This window comes from Megascapheus bottae, chromosome 12 (genome assembly GCF_031878675.1).
Source record: "Megascapheus bottae isolate mThoBot1 chromosome 12, mThoBot2.hap1, whole genome shotgun sequence".
In the NCBI taxonomy this organism is placed as follows: Eukaryota; Metazoa; Chordata; class Mammalia; order Rodentia; family Geomyidae; genus Megascapheus; species Megascapheus bottae.
Window position 1 is genome coordinate 26,224,708 of NC_143520.1, and position 23,771 is coordinate 26,248,478.

The 23,771-nt window shown below is 35.6% G+C and overlaps 1 protein-coding gene across 8 annotated transcripts in view; it reads left to right on the forward strand.

Moving 5' to 3' along the window:
• Nucleotides 1-23,771, forward strand: part of Prpf40a (pre-mRNA processing factor 40A) — a 54,575-nt gene that overhangs the window by 16,683 nt on the left and 14,121 nt on the right. For 4 of the 8 annotated variants that reach the window (XM_090342822.1, XM_090342823.1, XM_090342817.1 and 1 more), the window contains exons 4-14: nt 798-828; nt 3,114-3,130; nt 12,580-12,690; nt 14,050-14,170; nt 14,425-14,478; nt 15,970-15,994; nt 16,333-16,713; nt 20,054-20,162; nt 20,953-21,017; nt 21,263-21,427; nt 23,017-23,125. In XM_090342822.1, the coding sequence (XP_090198948.1) occupies nt 798-828; nt 3,114-3,130; nt 12,580-12,690; nt 14,050-14,170; nt 14,425-14,478; nt 15,970-15,994; nt 16,333-16,713; nt 20,054-20,162; nt 20,953-21,017; nt 21,263-21,427; nt 23,017-23,125 (1,188 nt within the window). The remainder of the gene's footprint in view (nt 1-797; nt 829-3,113; nt 3,131-12,579; nt 12,691-14,049; nt 14,171-14,424; nt 14,479-15,969; nt 15,995-16,332; nt 16,714-20,053; nt 20,163-20,952; nt 21,018-21,262; nt 21,428-23,016; nt 23,126-23,771) is intronic. The other 4 variants (XM_090342824.1, XM_090342825.1, XM_090342820.1 and 1 more) reach the window with 1 other exon arrangement.

The window sequence follows — 23,771 nt, forward strand, 5'->3', positions numbered from 1 at the left end:
TAGGGGCAGTGTCCTAAAATTTCAAATATATTTATATTTCTGTAATAAAACATACTGGTATTTCCTCTGAGGTGGGTAAATATTTTTAAAGAATTTCATGTTCATTTTAGGCAGATTTTGCCACAATGAGTTTTGTTACTATTCTTGAGAAACTTTGTTTTTAGAGCATTGTGGGTTTCAGAATAAATGGGTTAAAGTTTGTGGATATGTATACCTGATAACTATATAACATATAAAGTGAATAAGTAGTTGGGTGTTATGGCTCATACCTATAATCCTAGCTGCTTGGAGCTGAGACCAGGAGGAATGCATCTCAAGTGCAAACTGAGGAAAAAAAACAATAGTGAGAGGACCTCCCCCCTCATTTCAACCATAGTGGTTTTTATACTCACTATAGGGGAAGCTTAAATAGCAAGATTGTGAGCAAGCCAGCCTGGGTGGCAAAATGAGACCCTGTTTTAAAAAATGAATAAAGCAAAAGGACTGGGGAGTGCCATAAGTAGCAGAGTGTTTGCCTGGGATGCTCAAGCCTGAGTTCAAACACCAGTACCACAAAGTATTAGTAATACCTAAGTGTACCCAAATGACTCTTAAATCTTAAGTGACTCTTAAATCTTAAAATGTATAAGATACTCAGATAAAATGCTGAAACCACTAAAACTTTTACCAAAAGTTCTTTGACTCATTGACTTGATAATTATGCATAGAAAGGAATGTTTCACTGTTCTTAACAAGTACTTTTATGGAATGCAATTTAAGTGAAGTGAATTTTAGTAATTTCATTTTTCTTTTTGCAGCCAGGAGTAAATAGTATGGATGTAGCAGCAGGTATGTATGCTGTGAAATCTGGGCTACACTAAGGGAGAAACAGTGTCACTTGCCCTTTTGTTCACCAGTTGCTATGGTTGTACTAAAAGGGTAACATTTTAATTCAATTTTTTAAAAAATCATAGTTTGAAGTCAAAGGTTTCTACACCAAATTCTCTGGGCTTGGACCCCAACAATGTTTTTTAATTTTGTAATTATTGCTAACATTGAAAGTTTTAAGTTTTAACACAATGATTAAATTGGGTCATACTTTGGAGGATCTGAATTTCATTGCTTAACTAATAGTCTGTCAACCTAATAAGTGATCCAGAGAACATTTGTAGAATGAATGAATAAATGAACTAGCAGAGTTTATTTATTGGGGGGGAGGGCGCAGAATGGTAGCTTTCTATATTAGATTGGAATACTACTTTACAGTCACATTTTTGTTACCTATTTGATGCTTGTAATCATTAGAGTTTATAAGTACTGTCATAACTCCCTTTTATCAATTTCTGGTCATTTTGATTAGTGAAAGTAATTCTCAAATTTCATTATTTAAAATTCAGTGATATTCTGAAACGACAGTATAAAGCTTTAAACTTTTATATACATTTCTGGAGTTGGGTACTGTTGTCCTAGTTAATCCCAAAGCATTAGATTAAAAGTTCTTTTTAATTGCTGTTAAAGTTCACTTGGCTCTTAACATAGATGCCAATAGTACCTTCTTTTTGGGGCTTGGACTCACAACCATAGCACCGTCCTTAAGCTTTTTTATTCCAGGCTAATGTTCTGCCACTTTGACCCACAGCTTTTCCAGTTTTGGGGTGTGTAATTGGAGACAAGAGTCTCACAGACTTTCCTGTTCCAGCTGGCTTTGAACCACTACCCAGAGATCTTAGCCTCCTGAGTGGCTAGGATTACAGGCATGGGCCACCAGCACTGGCCTATAGTACCTTCTTGAGTACTCTTAGTATACGTGAACTTTCTTTGTTTTACAGTGTTGTTTTTATTATTTTCCTTTTTCTTTTTTTTCATGTGTGAATGTGCCAAAGGTGGTGTCCCTGAGATTTGTTGCTCAAGGCTAGTGTTCCATTGTTTGAGCCACAACTCCACTACTAGAGTAGCTCCAGATTACAGCCATGAGTCACCAGGGCCCACTTTGATATTTGTTTTTGTTTTTTTAAATAAAATGTTTAATAACAAGTGTTTAAAAAGTAGACATTATATGATCTTTAAAGCTAGTTTGCACTTGAAAATTTCTTACATCTTTCTGGTTTTACTGTAGGACCACACCATCTATATAGAACTTTCTGCCTTAATTAGCTTTTTTTTTTTTTTTTAAATCAGGGCCAGTTTGGAGTACAGTTCTACTTACATCTCCAGCTTAACTGGGATGACTGATGCAAGCTATCACACCCTACTTTATCCTTGAGATTGAGAGGTCTCCTTAACTTTTTTTTTTTTTTGCCAAGGCTATCATTGAAATATGTGATCTTCTTAATACTGTCTCCTGAGTAACTGGGATCATAGAGTTGAGCTGTGATGCTTGAGCAAATGCAAATATTTGAGCACTTGAAATAGGACTGTAGTAATTGAGGATCCAATTCTTTTTTCAGTGGAAGGGGACTGATAACTGGGGCTTGAACTCAGGGCATAGGTGCTGAATGCAACTCTGGGCTTTTATGTTTAAGCCTAGCACTCTACCACTTGAGTCACAGATACATTTTCAGCTTTTTGGTGGTTAATTGGCAATTGGGGACAGCACCACAGGCCTTGCGTTCAATCCTTAGGACCAGCACAAGGAAAGACACTTTTAAAAGTTCTCAGACTTTCCTGCCCAGTCTGGTTTCCAACCTCAGTCCTCAGATCTCAGCCTCCTAAGTAGCTAGGATGTGTGGTGGCTAATGACTCCTGTATTGTTTAGCAGAAATGTGGATTCCAGGTAGAGTTACCCATGTAGCTAAACCACATACTTAAAAGCGTAACATTAAATCAGAATAATTCTGGTACTTTGGTTGCATATGTAACAAAAATCAAGAGAATGCTAAAAAAAGGAACAAAATGCAAGTTGTATATTTCTTAATACTGTCCTCAAAGGACTTTGGCAGTTGAAAGTTTTGAGTTCTGAAAATGCTTTTAACTGAAAAGGTTTGTTTGTAAAAAAAAAAAACACAAATATACAGTTTGACTAGGACAATCCACAAGAAAGGTTGAAAGGGAAGAAAATTCCATGAATAAATATTGAAATTGTTTGGAGGGAAAGCATAATTATTATCACTGAAAAAAAATTTTTTTTTTTTTAGGTGCAGTATCTGGAGCAGTAAGTACAGTTTAAATTGCTTTATTTATTTCATTATATTGGTCTTCTCTGAATGCTATCTCTCAATTCATTTTCCATTCCAAAGGTTGAAAAATGTAATTTTGATGGGACTTACAAGAGAATTTGTGTGTTGGTTTGTTTTATATGGCTGTATGAAGATAATGAGGATGGTCATTAAGAAGGAATCTATGTAACACACTGTTTTGGGAGCTGAAAATCCAAGGTCAGCCCCCTCTAGTCAGTTTTGAATCTAAGAACATGCCAGTCCTCTGGTGGCATATACCTAGCTACTTTGCAAGGTGACAGTAGACATCGCATTGTAGCAGGGATGAGAGAATAGTATATGATGTGTACCCAAGAGAGGGGAAAAAGAGTGAAGCTAAGGAAGGATAGATAAATCATTGGCTTAACACCCCACTGTTGAGTTACCAGTTCAGATCCATGAGAACAAGAACTCAGACTCTGATTAGAAACATTAATTCATAACAATATAGTGACTTCTTAAAGGTACCATTTCCCAACAGGCTCCCACTGGGGATTATTTCAAGTTGAATTACAGTGAGAAGAAACTGTTTAAACCATAGCAAGTGGAAATTATGTATTTTTTTTTGAGAATTTGAGTTCTTTCCACAAAAATTAGAAAGTTTATAAATATATAGTAATTGTAACTGTGCCTTTAAGTAGTAATAGTTATATAAATTGATATTTCCTTAAAATCTATGTGTCCTTCAACTTTTAATTTTTTCTTTTCTTTTTCTTTTTTTTTTTTTTTGGTGATACTGAAATTACAACCAGGACTTCACACGTATTCTGGAAAAATACTCTACCACTTGAGCTGTTAACCCTTTATCTGCTTTAGGATATTTATGTACTTAAAATTTATTGGCAAGGTCTTCCTCTATATCTATAACATAGACTGGCCTAATGTAGCTAAGGCTAGCTTCAAATTGACCATACTCTTGCCTCATCCTCTGGTGCTGGGATTGTTCGTACAGAGAAAGAGTCCTGCTTGTATTAGTTTATTTAGCAACTGGCCTATTGGAATTTTTCCTAATTTTCCCTATTCCAATTTGTTCTTTCACATCTTAAGAAGAATTACATAAATATTTTGGGGATAGAGAGAATAGTCAAGTTGTTTATCAAGAATATATATATTGTACTTATTTTTTTTCTTGAGGCAGGTTTGTTAATGTGTTTGTTGCTGTTGTTACACTGTTACTAGGATCTTATGCTTTTGCCTGGCTTGTTTGCTAAATGCTGGCCCTCTACAAGAGTCTTATGGATTTGTCTTCCTGGCCTTACCTCAAACTTCTGGTCTTCTGCTCTTGGTCTCCTGTATAGCTAGGATTATAGGGATGAGACATAGCTTCCCAGTTTGAGACAAGTGGCACATTTGTAGCCAGGGCTAACAAATTAGTAATCCTCTTGTCTGTACTACACATCCTACTCTACATAGTGTATTTCTAACAGTATAGGAGCGTGGACTTTTCTCCAGCATTCCTTTATAGCAAAAGAGACATTATTTTTAATTTTGTTGAATGGAAATAGATTTAAACAGATGTTGTCCTCAGTGAGGTGAAGCATATTATTCTTTGAGTTTCTATCTTCTATTAAAAGCTCCCATCATTTCATCTTAAAAAATCTTTAAGTACTATAGACATTAACAAAATACTAATGAGTTTCACATTTTCTAGTACCACTTTTTCTAGCACTTGCTCTTTACCTATATTTTAATCTGGCTAACTTGTGTAGTTATGGAGTTTTGTTTCGTTTTGGCCAGTTCTGGGGCTTGAACTCAGGCCCTGAGCACTTCCCTCCAAGGCCTAGCGCTCTACCACTTGAGCCACAGCAATACTTCCTGGCTTTTTCTATGTATGTGGTACTGAGGACATGAACCTAGGGCTTCCTGCATGCTAGGCGACCACTCTACCACTGTGTCAAACTTTCAGACCCAGTTAAGGATTTTGTGAAAATTTTTTTGTTGTTGGTAGTGGTGGTTGTGGGGTTTGAACTCTGGACCTGGGTGCTGTTCTTGAGCTCTTCAGCCTTTATCACTTGAACCACTGCACCACGTCTGGTTTTTCTGGTTGTTAATTGGACTTTAGTGCCTGGACTGACTTTGAGCCACAATTCTCAGATTTCAGTCTTCTGAATAGCTAGGATTATAGGCGAGAGCCACCAATGCCTGCCCCCACAGTTTTGTGAAATTTTGATAACAATGTCTTACTTAAAGAGTGAGGCTTGAAGTCAAAGCCTAGGTGCTGTCCCTTGACTTCTTTTTCTCCAGGCCAGCACTCTACCACTTTAGCTACAACTCTTCTTCCAGCATTTTTTGAGTTAATTGGAGATGATAATCTCAGTGGCTTTTTTTCCAGAGCTTCTATCCAGATCTTATCCTCCTAAGTAGCTAGGATTATAGAAATGAGCCTATAATTGCTAGAGTAAATAGTGAAAGTATGTTTATCAGAAGCCACCAAACTGTCTTCCAAAGCAGCTTATGCTATTTTATATTACTGCTTGAAATAAATGAGTTCTGTTCTTGTACCACCTCCTTACCATTCTTAATGTTATCAGTGTTTGGATTTTTTTTGTCTTATAATGGACTCTATCCTTTTCATTTGTTTTAAGTTTTCTAGTTAAGTGTGTTGTGAGGTGGCTGTTCAAATGCATATTTGCCATTTATGTTTTCTTTCAGCAAGTATTTTTTCAGATTTTTTTTTTTCTTCTTGGTCTAAGGGCTTGAACACGGCACTTTCCTTGAGCTTTTTTGGTCAAGACTAGCACGCTTGCCATTTTGAATCACAGCTGGTAGTTAATTGGAGATAAGAGTCTGGGAGACTTTCCTGCCCCTGCTAGCTTCTACCCAGTATCCTCAGATTTTAGTCTCCTGAGTAGCTAAGATTATAGGCCCCACTTTTGTTCAGATATTTGAGTTACCTTTTTTTTTTTTTTTTGCCAGTCGTGGAGCTTGAACTCAGGGTGTGAGCACTGTCCTTAGACTTTTTCCTCGAAGCTAGAGCTCTACCACTTGAGCCACAGCACTACTTCCAGCTTTTTTCTATGTATGTGGTACCAAGGAATCAAACCCGGGCATTCGTGCATGTTAGGCAAGCACTCTACTACTATGCCAAACTCCCAGCCCTGAACTACTTTTTAATCAGTTATTTTCTTATTGCTATTAGTTCTTTGTATCAATTTAAGATAATAGTCTTTTGTCAGATAATGCCTTGTGCAAATATTTTCTTACTCTCTATGGTCTGGACTCTCATAAAGTTGATAATTATTTTCTTGAAAATTAAATCATGTTTTGCCCCTAGGAACTTGTTTTTATGAGATGTTTTTGCATTATAGTCAGACAAGTCTACTCTTTGCACTGTATTAAAGTGTCATCTATATTGGTACTCAAGGCTAGTTTTTAGAGTAAGTTTACGTGCAGTTTAGCCTTATTCTTGCATGTAAACATATCTGCTTGGGCTGCTTCAGATGAATGTACTTTAAAAAGGTATATGTCTTTTACCATGTGTTTGTACTGTTTTTGACCTTTGTTTCTGCTACTTTACGATGTTTTGGGTTTTTTCTTTTTCTTTTTTTTAATGCCTGGGGTTTGAGCTCACGGCCTGTGTTATATACCCTTGATCTTTTTTTGTTCAAGGCTAATGCTCTACCACTTAAACCACAGCTCTGTTTCCTACTTTTTGCTGGTTTAATTGGAGATAAGACTTAAGGACTTTCTTTCCTGGACTGGCTTCAAATTACAACCCTCAGATCTCAGCTTCCTTATTAAATAGAATATTAATTTTTTCCATTTTATCCATTATTGGTTTAGCTTTAAATTTGTTTAGTGGGATAAACAGCTATCGTTAGCATTTTTAAATTTTTCTTTGTGTGTCATAAACAAGCTATTCTTTCTCCAATATATCTTTTTTGGCACTGTTGTTGGAAATTGGATGGTTGTAATTCCAAGGGTTTATTTCTGGTTCCTCTATTCAGTTCCATCTGTTTTTGTGCCACTGCTACAGTCTGTTTTTATTTGCTACTAGATTGTTTTGTTAATATGTTTTGGGTTGGGCGGGGGTTATATAATTTGGATTTAGCCCACATAACTGATTTGTACATACCTTAAGAATTTTAGGATGATGGAACAGATGACTAATCGAAATGCAGTGTATTAATAAATTGATATGTTAATTTGAAATCTCTTTGTACAGCTAGTGCTGTGCTTTTCTTTGTTGGGGGATTTTATTACAGCTTTAATCTTACTCCATGTTACTGATTTCTTTACTTTGTTTTTATTCTCCTGCTTTATTGAGCAGAAGTGTATCCATTTCTTCTAGCTTTTATATTTGTTGTAATTTAATGTTTGAAAGTAATTTCTAATGATCCTCTTAGATTTGAGTGGTATATATTATAATATTCCCTCTTCACTATTTTCTGTCTTCTTTCTTTTTTGTCAATCTTATCTTTTCAAAGAACCAGTTCTTCATTTCATTGATCCTTTACTTTGTTCTTTTAATGTCTAATCTATTGATTTCCACTCTGCTCTTTATTCTTTCCAGTTAGTTATGGATTTTACTTATGCTATGAATTGTTCTTCTGTTTGTTTGTTTATATTTACATGTTGTGACCTCTTCTAAGCCTCCAGATTCATTTTGGCTTGAAATCTACTTTGGTAAATATAAGTATACCTTCTTTCTTCCAGATTTTGTTGGATTGATTTACCAGTCTCATCTGTTCATACTCAGGGTCTGTATCTATGACAGCAAAGTGAGATTTTTGATGGTCAACAGTTGGATCTTGATGATTTTTATTATTGCTGTTGTTTAATGTTTTTTGTGCCGGTACTGTTGCTTGGACTGAGGCGCTGAGTACTGTCCATTACCTTTTTTGCTCCAGATTGGTATTTTACCACTTGAGCCATACTTCCATGTCTTACCTTTTTACTGATAAAGAACCTCTGTGGTTTGTCTCCATGGGTAGCTTTGAACCCTGATCCTCAATTTTCAGCCTTCTCAGTAGCTAGGACTATGGGTGTGAGCCACTGAAGTACAACTTGAATCTTGTTTTTTTTTTTTTTTTTTTAATTTCAGTTATCCAGTCTGTTTTTAAATTGGAGAGTTAATATCCTTTACTTTCAAGGGCTTTTTTTTTTTTTTTTTGGAAATCTTTTTACTTTTTTTGTTTCCTAATGTTTTCCTTCTTTTTTCTTAAAAGTATGGTCCCTTTTAATACTCCAACTCTTCACAGAGTCACATGGAGGAAACTTGAATCTCCTGTCATCCAATGAGCTTAAAACAATATTTTTTAAGGGAAAATGCAGTTTGTGGCCAATCACCGGTGGCTTACACCTATAATCCTAGTTCTAGTTCATCTGGGAAGCGAGACATGATGGATAACAGTTTGAGGCCAGACAAAGTCTTCTTAACTAATTAGGAGACAGTGGTGTCTGCCTGTCATTGTAGCTTATGGGAAGTATAAGTAGATAGATCAAAGTCTAGGCATATGTATTGGGCTAAAAGCCAGACTCCATCTTAAAAATAACTAGTGCAAAAAAGGGCTGAAGGCTATGGTTCAGAATGCCTACCTTGTATATATGATGCCCTATGAGTACAAATCCCAGAATCCTTCCCTACCCACAAGAATAGCATTTAAATTCCAATTATGACTGTAGTTCTCTACTTAAGGTCCTGTGAGCAACTTGTTAACGCTTCTAAACCTGTATTTGCACTAGTAGAATGGAGATAGTGAGTATACCTGCTTATGTTTATAAGGTTTAAGTGAAATAGGAGTTAATGAATATCAAATTGGTTATTTCATTTAGCCTATCTACCACTCCTTTTCACATTATTTCATGATGAATTCCTTCTCTTGATACTCTTTAGCCAATGTGACTTGAGAAGTTTATAATTTGAGCTTCTGATAGACCTTTGTTTAGGTAGGATTTTGAGATGCTGTGAAGTCCATTAAGTGGTTTTAGAAGATAAATACCCTATGTATGAAATAAGCAAGTATTTTCTAGCACCTAGAATAATGATTTTCCCCACTGTATTGTACTTGACTCACTTCTTATAAGGTATAAGAAAAAGTTAAAGAATTTAGCACATTTTTGAAATTGTCTGTCCCTTTACATCATGTAGATATCTAGCCTGTAAATACTCATAACAAATGACTTACCAGGTCTTTGTAGCAGGGAACAATCATTTTGTTACCAATTTATGTTTTATAAAGTTCTTTGTTATTCTAGTAGCCATTCTGCCTTTACATTAAAATAGTCTATTTTCAGAAGCATCTTGCCTTTACCTATTTAATCATGATAGCCACACTGAGATAGTCATCATTTCTTGGCTCTCCAAAGGTGTGATTGTTTAAGTTACCAAATTCTCAGTGTATTTCATTTCATCTTTCAAAATCTATAATCCATGGTGTCTTGTGACCTCTGTCATTTTGGAATCGGGTATCACTTCATTTTGTTTGAGTAAAAGTATAAATGTCAACCTTAAAAGAATGAATGTGGTTTGTAAGAAATTTTGAGAAGTAATGACAGGACTCTCCTATCATCTGAGAATAAAATGTTCATGGTGAGAGCAAGTCACATGTGTTCAGCCATGTTACCAAAGCAGAATGGAAACTTCAAATATTATTGAGAAGAAATAAAAAAGATCAGCTTGCTGGGCACTGGTGACTCATGCCTATAATCCTAACTACTTCAGGAGGCTGAGATCTGAGGCTCCCTGTTCAAAGCCAGCCTTGACTTTCAGTGAGACTCTTTGCCTCAAATTAACCACCAGAAAACCAGAAGTGGCCCTGTGGCTCAAGTCCTAGAGCACTAACCATGAGCTCAGGGACAACTCCCAGGCACAGAGTTCAAGCCCCATGATTGACATCTTCCCCCTCCACCCCCCCCCCAAAAAAAAAAGATCAGCTTTCTTACCACTTGAGCCATTCTGTGATTCTGGCATTTTGCTGTTGGGTGTAGAGTCTCAGAGTTTTCTGCCTGGACTGGACTTAAACTATATTTCCCAGACCTCAGCCCTTTGAGTAACTCTGATACTAGGTATAATTTCACAGTGGCAGTTTAGACCAGCTTTACATAGTTACAAAACAAGATTTTGAAGTAGTTCCAGTGGTTCTCACTTTATGATTTTTTTAAAGGAATACATATTGCATATATTTTTGATATCAGAGAATATTCTTTTACTTGTAATGGAAATCATCATTAGCTGATGATGAAGTTGAGGAAATTTGAATATCTTGTTCTCTTTTTTATGCCTGTATAAAAGTAATGTACGATAACTTTAAAAAAGTATAGAAACCAATTTTTCAGGGCCCGGAATTTGGCCAGCATGCCACAATGTCACATACATACTAAAAGCTGGAAGTGGTGCTGTGGCTCAAGTCGTGAGTTTCTAGCCTTGAGAAAACCCAAGGACAATGTTCAGGCCCTGAGCTAAAGCCCAGGACAGGAATAATAATAATAGAAACCAATGGATTAAAAAAAAATATTACTGGCCAAAAAGCATATGATGATGTAGCCCTGATTACCTTTTCCTCAAAAATGAATAGCATAACTCAATTTTTATAGTCTTCAACTATGGTTACAAATTTTGTCACTGTTGACAGTCTCGAAATTGACCCACTTCCTTTGAGATGATTCATGGTAACTTACATAAATCCTCAAGCTGGCCGTAGTGGTCAACAAGGAGGATGAGGCAAGAGGATCATGAGACCAGCCTGGGCTACAGCTTTAAGAATCATATTAAGTGAAGGAGGTTAGACTCAAAGGAGCAATGGTTTCCCTCATTTGTAATATTTAGTACACATCTAGGATTCTCCTACCAGAGGATCACAATACTTCAAAACCTATGTACATATGGTCATACAGGATGAGACTAAACTAAATGAAGTCTTATAGGGAAACAAGAGGTTTGCCTTCCTGATTGTTGCTTTTAGTGAAGTTATCTTTTTTTCCAATTACAGTTAATCTCATGTGGTTACTGATTCTGTTACCTGGTATACTGTATATATACTTATTTGTTGTATTGAAATAGGGAAGGAAGAAAACAAGATGATTAGTAAAGGATGGGGAGAGAGAAAGGGGGAAAAATATGAGAAAAGGGGTATCAAGTTTCAAGAAGTAATATACCCATTACCTGACAAATGTAACTGTAACCCCTCTATACATTATCCCGACAATAAAATACAATTCAAAAAAAAAAAACTTTAGGGGCCGGGAGTTTGGCCTAGTGGTTAAAGTGCTTGCCTAGCATGCATGAAGATCCGGGTTCGATTCCTCGGTACCACATATATAGAAAAAAGCCAGAAGTGGTGCTGAGGCTCAAGTGGTAGAGCTCTAGCCTTGAGAAAGTCCAAGGACAGTGCTCAGGCCCTGAGCTCAAGCCCAGGACTGGCAAAAAAAAAAAAAAAACAAAAAAACTTTAATCTTTTTGTTGTTGTTTTGGTCAGTGTTGGGGCTTGGACTCTGGGCCTGGTCGCTGTACCTGAGCTCTTTCAGCTCAAGGCTACCACCCTATCCCTGAGCCTGGACCTTGTCCCTGAGCTCTTTAGCTCAAGGCTTACCACTCTACCCCTTGAGCTACAGCATTATTTCCAGTTTTCCAGTGGTTAATTGGAGATAAGAGTCTCAAGGTCTTTAGTGCCTGGGCTGGCATTGAACTCTGTCTCAGATCTCAGCCTTCTGAGTAGCTAGGATTACAGGCATGAGCCACCACACCTGGCTACCAATGTAATTTTGATGCCTGGAAAAGTTTGTGTTAGATATAAATGTAAATATTTTTTATGTTACTCTATTTTCATGTAGTCTTGAGGCACTGGGATTCATATTCTTGTTAAATATCATCCTGTTGATATTCAAATTTGAATTGTCATCTAGAAGCCGTTGAATTTTTTTTTAATTCCAGTTTCAGATCTGTCTTTATATCATTCAAGTTTGTTCTATTTGATAATCTTATTCTTAGGACTAAAGTAGATGTTGAATTAATGCTAGGCATATATTTGAGGATTGTCCTATACAAAAATGCAAAAGTTAATGTTTTGGGGATAGCAAACATATCTTTTGAATTGGGAGATAAATTCTAAGAATTAATTCATGCTGCCTTTGTAGTACATGTGTTCAGTTCCCTCCTTACTTCTACTGACAGATCATTCTAAATGACTTGAAACTTCAGGAGTATGGGCATTTTGTACTTTTAATTGATACTTTGAAAATTACTACCCTGGCGGGGAGTTTGGCCTAGTGGTATAGTGCTTGCTGGCAGTGGTACACTGCCTCAAGTAGTAGAGCTCTAGCCTTGAGAAAGTCCAAGGACAGTGCATAAGTACTGAGTTCAAGTTTGGGACTGGCAAAATAATAATACTATAATTGCCCTAAAACGCTTGATATTGTCACTGGTATTGCTATATAATTTACATTTTTCTATAATTTTTTGCCTCAGAAATCAATGTGGACAGAACATAAATCACCTGATGGAAGAACTTACTACTACAATACTGAAACAAAGCAGTCTACCTGGGAAAAACCAGATGATCTTAAAACACCTGCTGAGGTAAAAGTTTGAGGGCTAAAATCAAGAACTGTTATATAGAGTGAGGTATTCTTTTTAGAATTTTGTATTTGTCTTTCCAAAGAGCAGTACTGTTTCTGTGGCTGAAAATCTGTCAGAAAAGAACAATGAAAGAAAAGGATTGATAAAGTCAAACTAATCAGCAAGAATAAAAAAGTTATTTTATGGATAGATTTATTGTACTGAATAGTTTTGTCAGTTTGTCCTTAAAATTTTTCCATTAGGGTTCAGGATAATGAAGAAGCTAAATTACCTAAAGTATTTTTTCTTTATAAAAAATACTTGTGAAAAAATATATTTTATTTTGGATTGCCTTCCAAAATGTACAGGCAAATAGTAGTAAGAATTACAGTTGAAGCATAAACTGAGTAAACCATATTGCATATGTTTTGGGGTGTATGTTTTAAGATGGATGCTAAGTAGTTGAACTGACACTATGCTCTCAAGTGTTTTCTTAGCTAGGGCTATATCTTTGTTTCTTCTCTTAGCTAGGGCTGTATCTTCATTTCTTCTCTTAAATAAGGAATTGAGATGGCAAACTTGTTTTCTTATAATTACTTGGGGAGAGGAATTTGATAGGTAATAAATTTTATTTGTCTAATTACTGATTTTTTTAGTGTTCTTTAATTATGTTCATAGTCCAAGACACACAAGTTTCAATTGTTTTACTGTATACCATGTATATTTAGTTCACATAGTCTTGTTAAGGCTTTGCTAACCTCCAAGTTTTATACTTCTCTGTTTTTGTATTTGTGAAGTATTTCTAAATATGGATATGTTAATAAATACAGAAGCAAACCCAAGCTGGGCGTGGTGGCTCACACCTGTAATCCTAGCTACTCAGGAGGCTGAGTGAGGATCAGGTTCAAAGCCAGCCCAGTACCTCTAGAAAATGGAAAGTGGAGTTTGGCTCAAGGGTAGGGTGGTGTATCCTTAAGCTGAAATGCCCAGGCCTAGCAGTAGAGTGGTAGCCTTGAGCTGAAGAGCTCAGGGACAGTGCCCAGGCCAAGTTCAAGCCTCATGACCCACCGAAAGAAAGAGAGGGAGAGAGGAAAGAGAGAGAAGCAAACCCAGGAATTGAATTGCATTGAGACCTAACTTTCTATTTTAACTTCTTAATAGATATATTACGTATAACAAATTACTTTTTCCAAGTAACACTGTTGTTTAGAATTTTCTAAATTTTGTGGTACTGTTGTAATCATTATGTAATATTCAAATGATGTTACTAAGTATTCAATAATTAATAACAATATTGTCAGGTCACAAGATTTAAAATTATAAAATACTACATCATGAAAACATCAATGTGAATGATCAGTGAAATTTTTTATTCTTTAGCAACTGTTATCTAAATGCCCCTGGAAGGAGTACAAATCTGATTCTGGAAAGCCTTATTATTATAATTCTCAAACAAAAGAATCTCGCTGGGCCAAACCTAAGGAACTTGAGGATCTTGAAGGTAAAATTGGAGAAAATAGTAATTACTTTTAATATATTTACACACACACACACACACACACACACACACACACACACACACACACACACAGAAATATATGCCCACTTTCCTGGGTAGGATAACTCAAAGGCCTTTTAAAAAAATGTTAATTTAAATTTAAATGATAATGGCAGTTTTGTGGGTTTTGTTGCTCTAATCTAAGTTTATATAGATTTTAAATAGATTTTTATTTGATTTGATTCCACTGAAACTAGGATACCAGAATACCATTGTTGCTGGAGGTCTTATTACAAAATCAAACCTGCATGGTGAGCTGCTTTGATAATTCATTTTCTGTTATACTTAACAATTTTAGAGTATATCACTAATTATGTTCACTAACAGTGATTGGATAAACCTGCAGTGAAAATTCCCTTCATTCAAGAAATTCTTTCATTTAAGGGTTATATTATAAATGAGCTTGCGGCTTTTAAAGCTGTATTTGGTGTGGGTTGTTTTTTTTTGTTTTGTTTTGTTTTTGTCATATGTGATTGGAAAATTGAACTTCACATACAAAATTTGTACTTACTTCTGGGTGTTGGTGCATACACGGAACATATGTTCCCACTGAAGAATAGTGGATACTAAAGAACCTTGAATGTCAGTTTACATTTTTTATATATTTTGTCAGATTGTATTTAGTGCTGGTTTTGTTTAATAACATTGTAAATTAGTTTCTGTATATTTTTATTGAAGATAATATACCTTATTCACAAGAGGAAAATATTTTAATATTGTCAGACTACCTGGGTAAATGTAGAAAAATTTGTCTAAAGAGGACTTAGGACTATAAAATGTATTTGATTACGAATTGAAATTGAAGTTTATTCTCATAAGACAGCCTAATGTAATAAATGAAACTAGATTAGAACCTTCCAGCAACATAGTAGAGATGAGCTAACAATTTACAGGTTTATGAATGACATCATTCCATAATAATGGAAAGACAGCATAAAAAATACTGTCTTTTTTTGCTGGGGCTTTGTGGGGTTTTGAACTAAAGCCCCTTAGCTTTTTCAAAAAAAATGTTCAAGGCTAGCACTCTACCTCTTTGAGCCTCAGCACTACTTCCACTTTTCTTAATATTTTTGTCTTAAATACATTCACCTTTTCTATATTTACTTCCTTTTTTTTGTATCACAAAATACGTTCATTTACATTAGTGATAAACTTCTTAACATATTTTTAGCCATCCTAGACAGATTTTCAGAATTATTTTGCTTTAAAGAGCAATATTTAAAAAATATTTTTGTAAAGAGATGTAGTCACATGGAGCACCTCATTCCCTCCTGATTCTGAATAAAGATATTTTTGTACTACTAAATTATTGAGTATATATCTTAAAGCTTAATTGCAGTTTTCTGCACTGTCATTGGCTAATAATAATATTGTAGATAGGTAGGTTCCCAGTTTATTTATTTCTAAAGTATCAAGCTCCTTTCTAGTATAACCCTACTACAAATAGTTGCTATGAATAGCTACCTACTTATTAATGCAGATACTAAAATATGCTGGAATTTTATGGGTTTTATAATTTTGAACTTAGAATTTTTTTTTAATAAGGTAGGACAAAAAACTGCACTTAAAGAAATTTTTCCCCCTTGCTTAGTTGCTACTCTCTAAACAAGAACAAGCATTTGATTTGTAAAAGGGAATAATAAAATTTAGTGGTAAATTAAATCTTAATGTATGATGCTTTTCTATATCTTTTAAGGTGGATTTCAGTAATTTATTTGATGATTCCTTTTTCTTTTTAATAGCCATGATTAAAGCTGAAGAAAGCAGGTAAGCAATTTTGAAAATTAGTGTGTTTTATAAAGTTAATTATCGGGCTTGTGAAATGAAAACTCCTTTTTATGAGTGTTAATACATTATTGTGAATTAAAGTTAGTATTAGTAGCTGGGTTTGGTGGTACATACCTACAGTACCATCTCTCCTCAAGAGGAACAAAATAAAAGTTTTCTGAGACTTTAGTTTTTCTGAATATCTTACTAGTTTAGTATCATTGGATTTTTCTGCCCTTCCATTTCTCTCATTTGTTGTTACGCTAGCTTTACAACTGACCTTAGTTTTGTAGTGATAAAAATGAAGTGACAACGTCTTTTATGTTTGTTTGCTTCAGCAAACAAGAGGAGTGCACCACAGCAGCAGCAGCAGCAGCAGCAGCCACCGCCCCGGTTCCTGCAACAGAAATCCCCACCACTATGAGTACCATGGCTGCTGCTGAAGCAGCTGCAGCTGTTGTTGCTGCAGCAGCTGCAGCTGCAGCAGCCGCAGCTGCAGCCAATGCTTCCACTTCTACTAATACTGTGGGAAGTGTTCCAGTTGTTCCTGAGCCAGAAGTTACTTCCATTGTTGCTACTGTTGTAGATAATGAAAATACAGTGACTATATCAACTGAGGAACAAACACAACTTACTAACACCACAGCTGTTCAAGATCTAAGTGTTGAAGTATCCAGTAATACTGGAGAAGAAACATCAAAACAAGAAACTGTAGCTGAGTAAGTAATTTCTTTCCTTAAAATCAATACTAGAAAAATGACAGCTTATGCTGTGGCTTAAGTGGTAAAGCACTAGCCTTGAGCACAGAAAGGCTCAGGGAAGCACTCGGGCCCTGAGTTCAAGTCCAAGGACTGGCCAAAAAAAAAAAAAGCCAGCGTAGTCAGTAAACATAACGTTTAAGTAAAACAGTTGACCAGCTTAGTCTTTAGACAGGTGATTGATGGCATGACAACCCTCGAATTCAGCCTCAAAAGGGGCTATCATACATATTACTGAAGAAAGGTTTTAGAGTACAAATTTGAAGGTACAATATGTTTAGATACATCATTTGAATATAATATATCTGAAGTCAAAATAAATGTAAAAGGCATCCATGATTAAGAAAACAGGATTAGTACCTTTTTTTGTGGGGGGGTCAGTAGTAAGACTTAAGCTCAAGTCTCTGAGCTTTTGTACTCAAGGCTAGCACTCTACCACTCGAGCCACAGCTCCACTTCCAGTTTTCTGGTTAATTGGAGGTTAGAATCTCATAGGTGGCTTTGAAATACAATCCCCAGATCTCAACCTGGAATTATAGGCATGAGCCACCAGCACCTGACACATTGTTGTTAAAACCCTTAAATCTCTGGTATGTTCAGCACAGCTTCAATAGAAAGTGCCAGAGTTGGATTTTGACTGAACAAATATCAACTGTAGAAGTTGAGGAAAGTCTGCCAGAATAAGAAAATATAAACATCTTTGAAAAATGCACCACAGGTGAGAAATGGCAATTTATAGAGAAAGATGGCTGTCCAAGAAGCATCTTTACAAAGATACACAGACATATAAAAATTAAAATAATTGAAATTATTTTTTCCACCACATAAGCAAAAATCAAATGGGCAAAAAAATAGCATTTACTAAAACGTGAGAAAATTAGCTAGAGATCTCTTTAGTTTTTGTAGTTGGTATGTGTTTTCCTCCCTGTGGTTAAACAATATATAGCTTTAAAAAGGGAGGTAGAGAACTAAAATTCTTAACTATAAAGATGTTCTTGTATGTACAGAGTTAACCCTAGCCAGGTGCTGGTGCCTCCGGAGGCTGGGATCTTTGGAACAAGATTTCTTATCCAGCGTGGAAGATAGGAACATCCATGAGATTTGGTTTCCAGTTAACCACCAAAATGTCAGAAGTTGACTTGTGACTAAAGGCTCAGAAAAGCTCAGGAATAGCATCTAGCTCTTGATATCAAGCCCCAGCACACACACACGCACACAAAATTAATCTTATCCAAACAAAGCTATCCATCAATGTGAGGAGATTGCCTTTATCTCTCTGTTTGTTACAGTGTTTTCTTTTTCTTAAATTAGTTGCTCACAGTTAAACTGCTTTATAATTTTTTGATGTTTAGAACTTAACAGATTATGTGTTGGAGGACTAGAAATTGAAATTAGGCTGGGAATGTAGCTTAGTGGTGGAGTGCTTGCAGCATACGAGAAGCCCTGGATTCGCTGCCTCACTGCAGAAAAAGCCCAAAGTAGCACTGTGCCTAAAGTGGCAGAGCACTAACTTTGAGCTGAAGAGCTCAGGGACAGCTCCCAGGCCCAGAGTTCAAACCCTGCAACCAACCACCCCCCCTACCCCCAAAAAAGTGGTTAAGGTTTCGTACCTTTAGATGCTTTTAAATATTAAAGCTCACAAGTGCACAAGTCCCTTAAGTTAAATTGATGCTGTAATCGCATGTAACCAATGCATATCATCCTGTGTACTTGATAAATCATCTTTGTAGGTTACCTCTAAATTGTTATATTGCTTAGGGAATGACAAAAAAATTGCATGTTCAGTAGAGATGTGATTTTTTTTTTTTGTATATTTTCAATCCCTGTTTTGACTCCATTAATGCAAAAGGCCTAAGAATAAGTTCAATTTTTAAACTTTTCACAAGTTCCTATTTTTCATTCTAAATTTTTATTTGACTATGTGAAGGTTCTTCTTATATGTCTACATGATTATGTACTCAATTTTAATTAAAGTAGATGTTAGGATTTTTTTGTTGATTTGTGCCAGTCCTAGAGGTTGAATTCAGATCCTGAGCTTCCTTGGCTGTCCCATATTCCTCAGATCTTAGCCTCATGAGTATCTAGGATTATAGGCATGGGCCATCAATGCCCAGCTGTTGCTGTTTTTTGTTTGTTTGTTTGTTTGTTTTTGCCAGTCCTGGGCTTGAGCTCAGGGCCTGAGTACTGTCCTTGGACTTTCTGAAGGCTAAAGCTCTACCACTTGAGCCTCAGCACCACTTCCAGCTTTTTTTCTATGTAGGTAGTACCAAGGAATTGAACCTGGGTCTTCATGCATGCTAGGCAAGCCTCTACCACTAGGCTAAACTCCCGGCCTGCTGTTAGTTTTTACATGTAGATTTGTTGTTGAACTTGGTGCCTTACATCTTGGTAGTGCTCTAATATTTGAGGCATGCTCCGTTCCTTTTCTAATAGTGTCTCATTTGTAAACATAGACTAACCTAGTCCAAGATCTGCTTATTTATTTTTCCCATGTAGCTAGAATGACAGGTTTATGCCACTGTGTCCAGCCACTGACTGACTGGTTTCACACATGTATACCCAGACTGACCACAGACACTTATTCTCCCAATAGCTAGCATTTCAATTTCTAATACTTAATATAGAAAATAAGATATATTTTTATTTTTATTGCAATCCACCCCAGTATTGTACTTCTCTGTTCTCTAAGTATTATACTTAATTTTTGTTTATACTGTTTTCTATTATTCAGAATAACCCTTCCATAATATACCGTTGCTATTTCTTGCTTTCTTTTTGTTTGAGATACCTGTTTAACAAGCTTCCACAAAATAACAATACTTTGAGGTTTGTATGTTATATGGTCATAATGGTGATTATTTCTGCTGTGATAGCTTAACTGTATTATCGTAGTTGTATTCCACTAAAATAGTATTTACAAAAATGACAGTATTGTGAATTTGGCTAGTGGTTTATAGTTTTCTGAGCATGATCTTGATTAATCTATGCATCCTGTATTTATGCATGCCTGTCCAAAGTTTACGGTTATAAAGCTGTTTAAAAATATTAATCAGTAAGTTTTATTTTGTCATTTATGCAGGACATTAGCTGAAGTTTTAGAAAATTATGCTCTTATGTATTTCTCTTCAGATACTTGTGTTGGGGGATTTAGATAAGATTCCTTTTTTCTAAACAGTTATTATATTTTTGTAAGTGAAGTGTAGATAGGTAGGTAGGTAGGTAGGTAGGTAGGTAGGTAGGTAGGTAGGTAGGTAGATAGATAGATAGATATTGTAAATAAGATGTTTAAATTTGTCTATAGTTTTACTCCTAAAAAAGAAGAGGAGGAGAGCCAACCTGCAAAGAAGACATATACTTGGAATACAAAGGAGGAGGCAAAGCAAGCATTCAAAGAATTATTGAAAGAAAAGGTATTTTAATTATAGATTTTAATATGACATGTAATAATTGTGGAGTAAATGAAGTTTTACTTACTTCTTTGATGCTTTTATTGAAAATGCTAAACTTAGGCACTATGACTGAAAATGAAACTTTTGTTTTTTGTTCTTTGTTTTGGGTTTTTTTTGTTTTGTTTTTGTTTTTTGGTCAGTAAAGGGCCTTGAACTCCCGGCCTTGGTACTTTTCCTGAGCTCTACCGCTTTGATCCACAGCTTCACTTCCAATTTTCTGGTGGTTAATTGAAAATAGACTTTTCCTGCCCTGGCTGACTTTGAATTGCTATTTGCAGATTTCAGCACTCTTAAGTCACTAGGATTACAGATGTGAGTCACCAGTACCTGGCTTAAAACTTACTTTTTGTTTTTTGGGGTTTTTTTTTGTCTGTCCTGGAGCTTGAAGTTAGGACTTGGACACTGTCCTTAAACTTTCCCAACCCTAATGCTCTACCACGTGAGCCACATCCGGCTTTTTCTCTGTAGGTGGTACCAAGGAATCAAACCCAGGGCTTCATGCATGCTAAGCAAGCACTCTTACCACTAGGCCAAAATACTTTACATATTTCTACCTTAATGTTTATTAGAAGCATTTTTCCTTATAATCATTGTCTATTTAATCTGCTCTACAGAAAATATTAAAATTAAAGTTAAAATTTTAGTTTTAAGTTTTCAGTCAGTACTTCAGAGATGAGTTTTATCTTAAGTATTTTGTTATCTGTCCCTGGACATTTTCCTAACTTGAAATTTTCATTTGAATAATTTTCAGCGGGTACCATCCAATGCTTCATGGGAACAAGCTATGAAAATGATCATTAATGATCCACGATACAGGTAATACTGCCTTAAATTTTTTTTTTTTATCTTGAGCAGATCAAATTATCACTTTGGACTACTCTAGCACATCTGTTGTTTGAGTACCAAGAGTTCCGTTGTGTTACTTGTGATAGAAACCAAAAATCCAAGACCTTAAGAAATGGATTTCTTAACTTACTCATAAAGTTTTTTTTTCAAAACACTGATGTTTGATTGTCATACTTTTGTATTTTACTCTTATGTAATATTTTTCTAATTTTTAGTGCATTAGCAAAGTTGAGTGAGAAGAAGCAAGCTTTTAACGCCTATAAAGTTCAGACAGAAAAAGAAGAAAAGGAAGAAGCAAGATCAAAATATAAAGAGGCTAAGGAATCTTTTCAGCGTTTTCTTGAAAATCATGAGAAAATGACTTCTACAACCAGATACAAGTAAGATTTTTAATGATACCTATGTGTCTTAACTGTTTTTTGTCATACTTTTCTTCAAGTAACTTATCCATAGTAGATGATACCAAATAAGTCTATATGATTGTGAATGGTATAGGGTACACAAAAAAAAAATCTCAGTAGTTAAGTCTATGTAAAATTTAACTTGATCTATTAACTAGAATTTAGTGGTCAAGTTTGACTTTATTTGTGAAATAGGAAGGCTATAGTAGTGCATATTTTGTTTTTTTGTTTTTTTTTCTTTTTGTTATGTTATACAAATTTATTTATAGTACAGTTAAGGATTCAAGTGTCTTCCATACAAAAATGTCCGCGTGTGGCACAGAGTTCCTGCCCTCCCTCTGGGACTGGGACATCATTCCAAGGCTGCACAGGCCATGAGGGAGAAGGGTGCCTTCTGCTTTTATATAGTATTCTTAAATTTAGGTTGCTTTATTGTGTGTGTGTGTGTGTGTGTGTGTGTGTGTGTGTGTGTGTACTTGTGGTGTTTAAAGTTAGGCCTTTCACACTTCCCCTAGCATTTTTCATAGAGTTTTACTTATTTTCTATGTGCTGCTTTATTTTTCTCTTCCAGAAATGTCTCAGTGAGGAACTCTGGTACTTCAGTTGTATTTCATGTTACTTAACTTTCAGATATCTTTATAATGTATATAATTTACTTCTATTGATAACTTCATAATCTCTGTAAGCTACCCTAGGAATAGTCTCAATGATAAAACATTGCCCAGTATGAATTTATTTTTTATTTCTAAGAACATCTTGAGTCTAGTCCTTCATTGTTTTATTTATTATTGGCCATGCAAAGGAAGAGTCTACCAAGTGTTCACATTGGTGCTTTTAGATTGGGCTTAAAATTTATAAAATGTAGCCAGGCGCAGTGGCTCATGCCTGTAATCCTAGCTACTCAGGAGGCTGAGATCTGAGGATTGAGGTTCAAAGCCAGCTTGGGCACAAAAGGACCTTAAGATTCTTTTTTTTTTTTTTTTTTTTTTTTTTTTTGCCAGTCCTGGGCTTGAGCTCAGGGCCTGAGCACTGTCCTTGGACTTTCTCAAGGCTAGAGCTCTACCACTTGAGCCTCAGCACCACTTCCGGCTTTTTTGTATGTATGTGGTGCCGAGGAATCGAACCCGGGTCTTCATGCATGCTAGGCAAGCACTTTAACCACTAGGCCAAACTCCCGGCCCAAGGACCTTAAGATTCTTATCTTCAGTTAACCTGTGGAGAACTGGAAGTGGGTCTTGGCTCAAGGGTAAGGCAGTAGCCTTGAGCTGAAGAGCTCTAGGATAGCACCTAGGCCAAGTTCAAGCCCCCTGACCCACAGAAACAAATAAACCAACAACAACATCAACAAAACAATTTATAAAACGTGGCTGGGAATATGGCTTTATTGGTGGAGTGCCTAATATGCATGGATCCCTGGGTTCAAGTCCTCAGAACCACATAAACAAAGTGGTGCTATGGCTCATGTGGTAGAGTGTTAGCCTTAGTTAAAGAAAAAAAAGTACCCCCCAAAAAAATGTTTAATAAAATATTACTAGTATAGTGAAATTTAACAATTTTTTTATGAATAGGAAAGCAGAGCAAATGTTTGGAGAGATGGAGGTCTGGAATGCAATATCAGAACGTGATCGGCTTGAAATCTATGAAGATGTTTTGTTCTTTCTGTCAAAAAAAGAAAAGGTATTAAGAATAATATTTGTAAATCAATATAAGTTTTTATCTATCGTCAATCAGAAGTACTGTGTGGATTCTCTTTTATCAAACTGGATTCCCACTTTTGAGAATTGAAGAAATACTTAAATTTTATTTTTAGCTTATTAGGTTTATAAATACTTCTCTCCCCCCCCCCATTTTTTTTTGCTTTGTACATGATTTGTTCAAAATGGGCAGTACTGTCTAACTATTCCTATGAGATTTATCTTAAAAAACTTGATATATTCATGTCTTTATGATATACTATTGTTTATTGTTCATTGGCAGTGGATAATAAGCAGTTTGAGAGAACATACATAATTATATGGATTTTGTAAAATTATATATGCAATGCAGATATGTACTTTAAGGAGAATGAAGACCTTACTGATCCTATTATATGATTGTATAAGTACTCAGATTATAAATTGTGTCTGTCCCTCATGGTGGTAGAAGAAAGGCTTAGGGAGTTTAGAACCAAGAAAAACAAAAAATACATTTTTTAGATTTTAGCTTTAAAGAGCAGTTAAAATAAGATGGTGGTATATGAGCTAGGGAGGTGCTGGTGGTTCTCACTTGTGATTCTAGCTACTCAGTAGGCTAATGTTGGATAACTGAGGTTCACAACTAGATG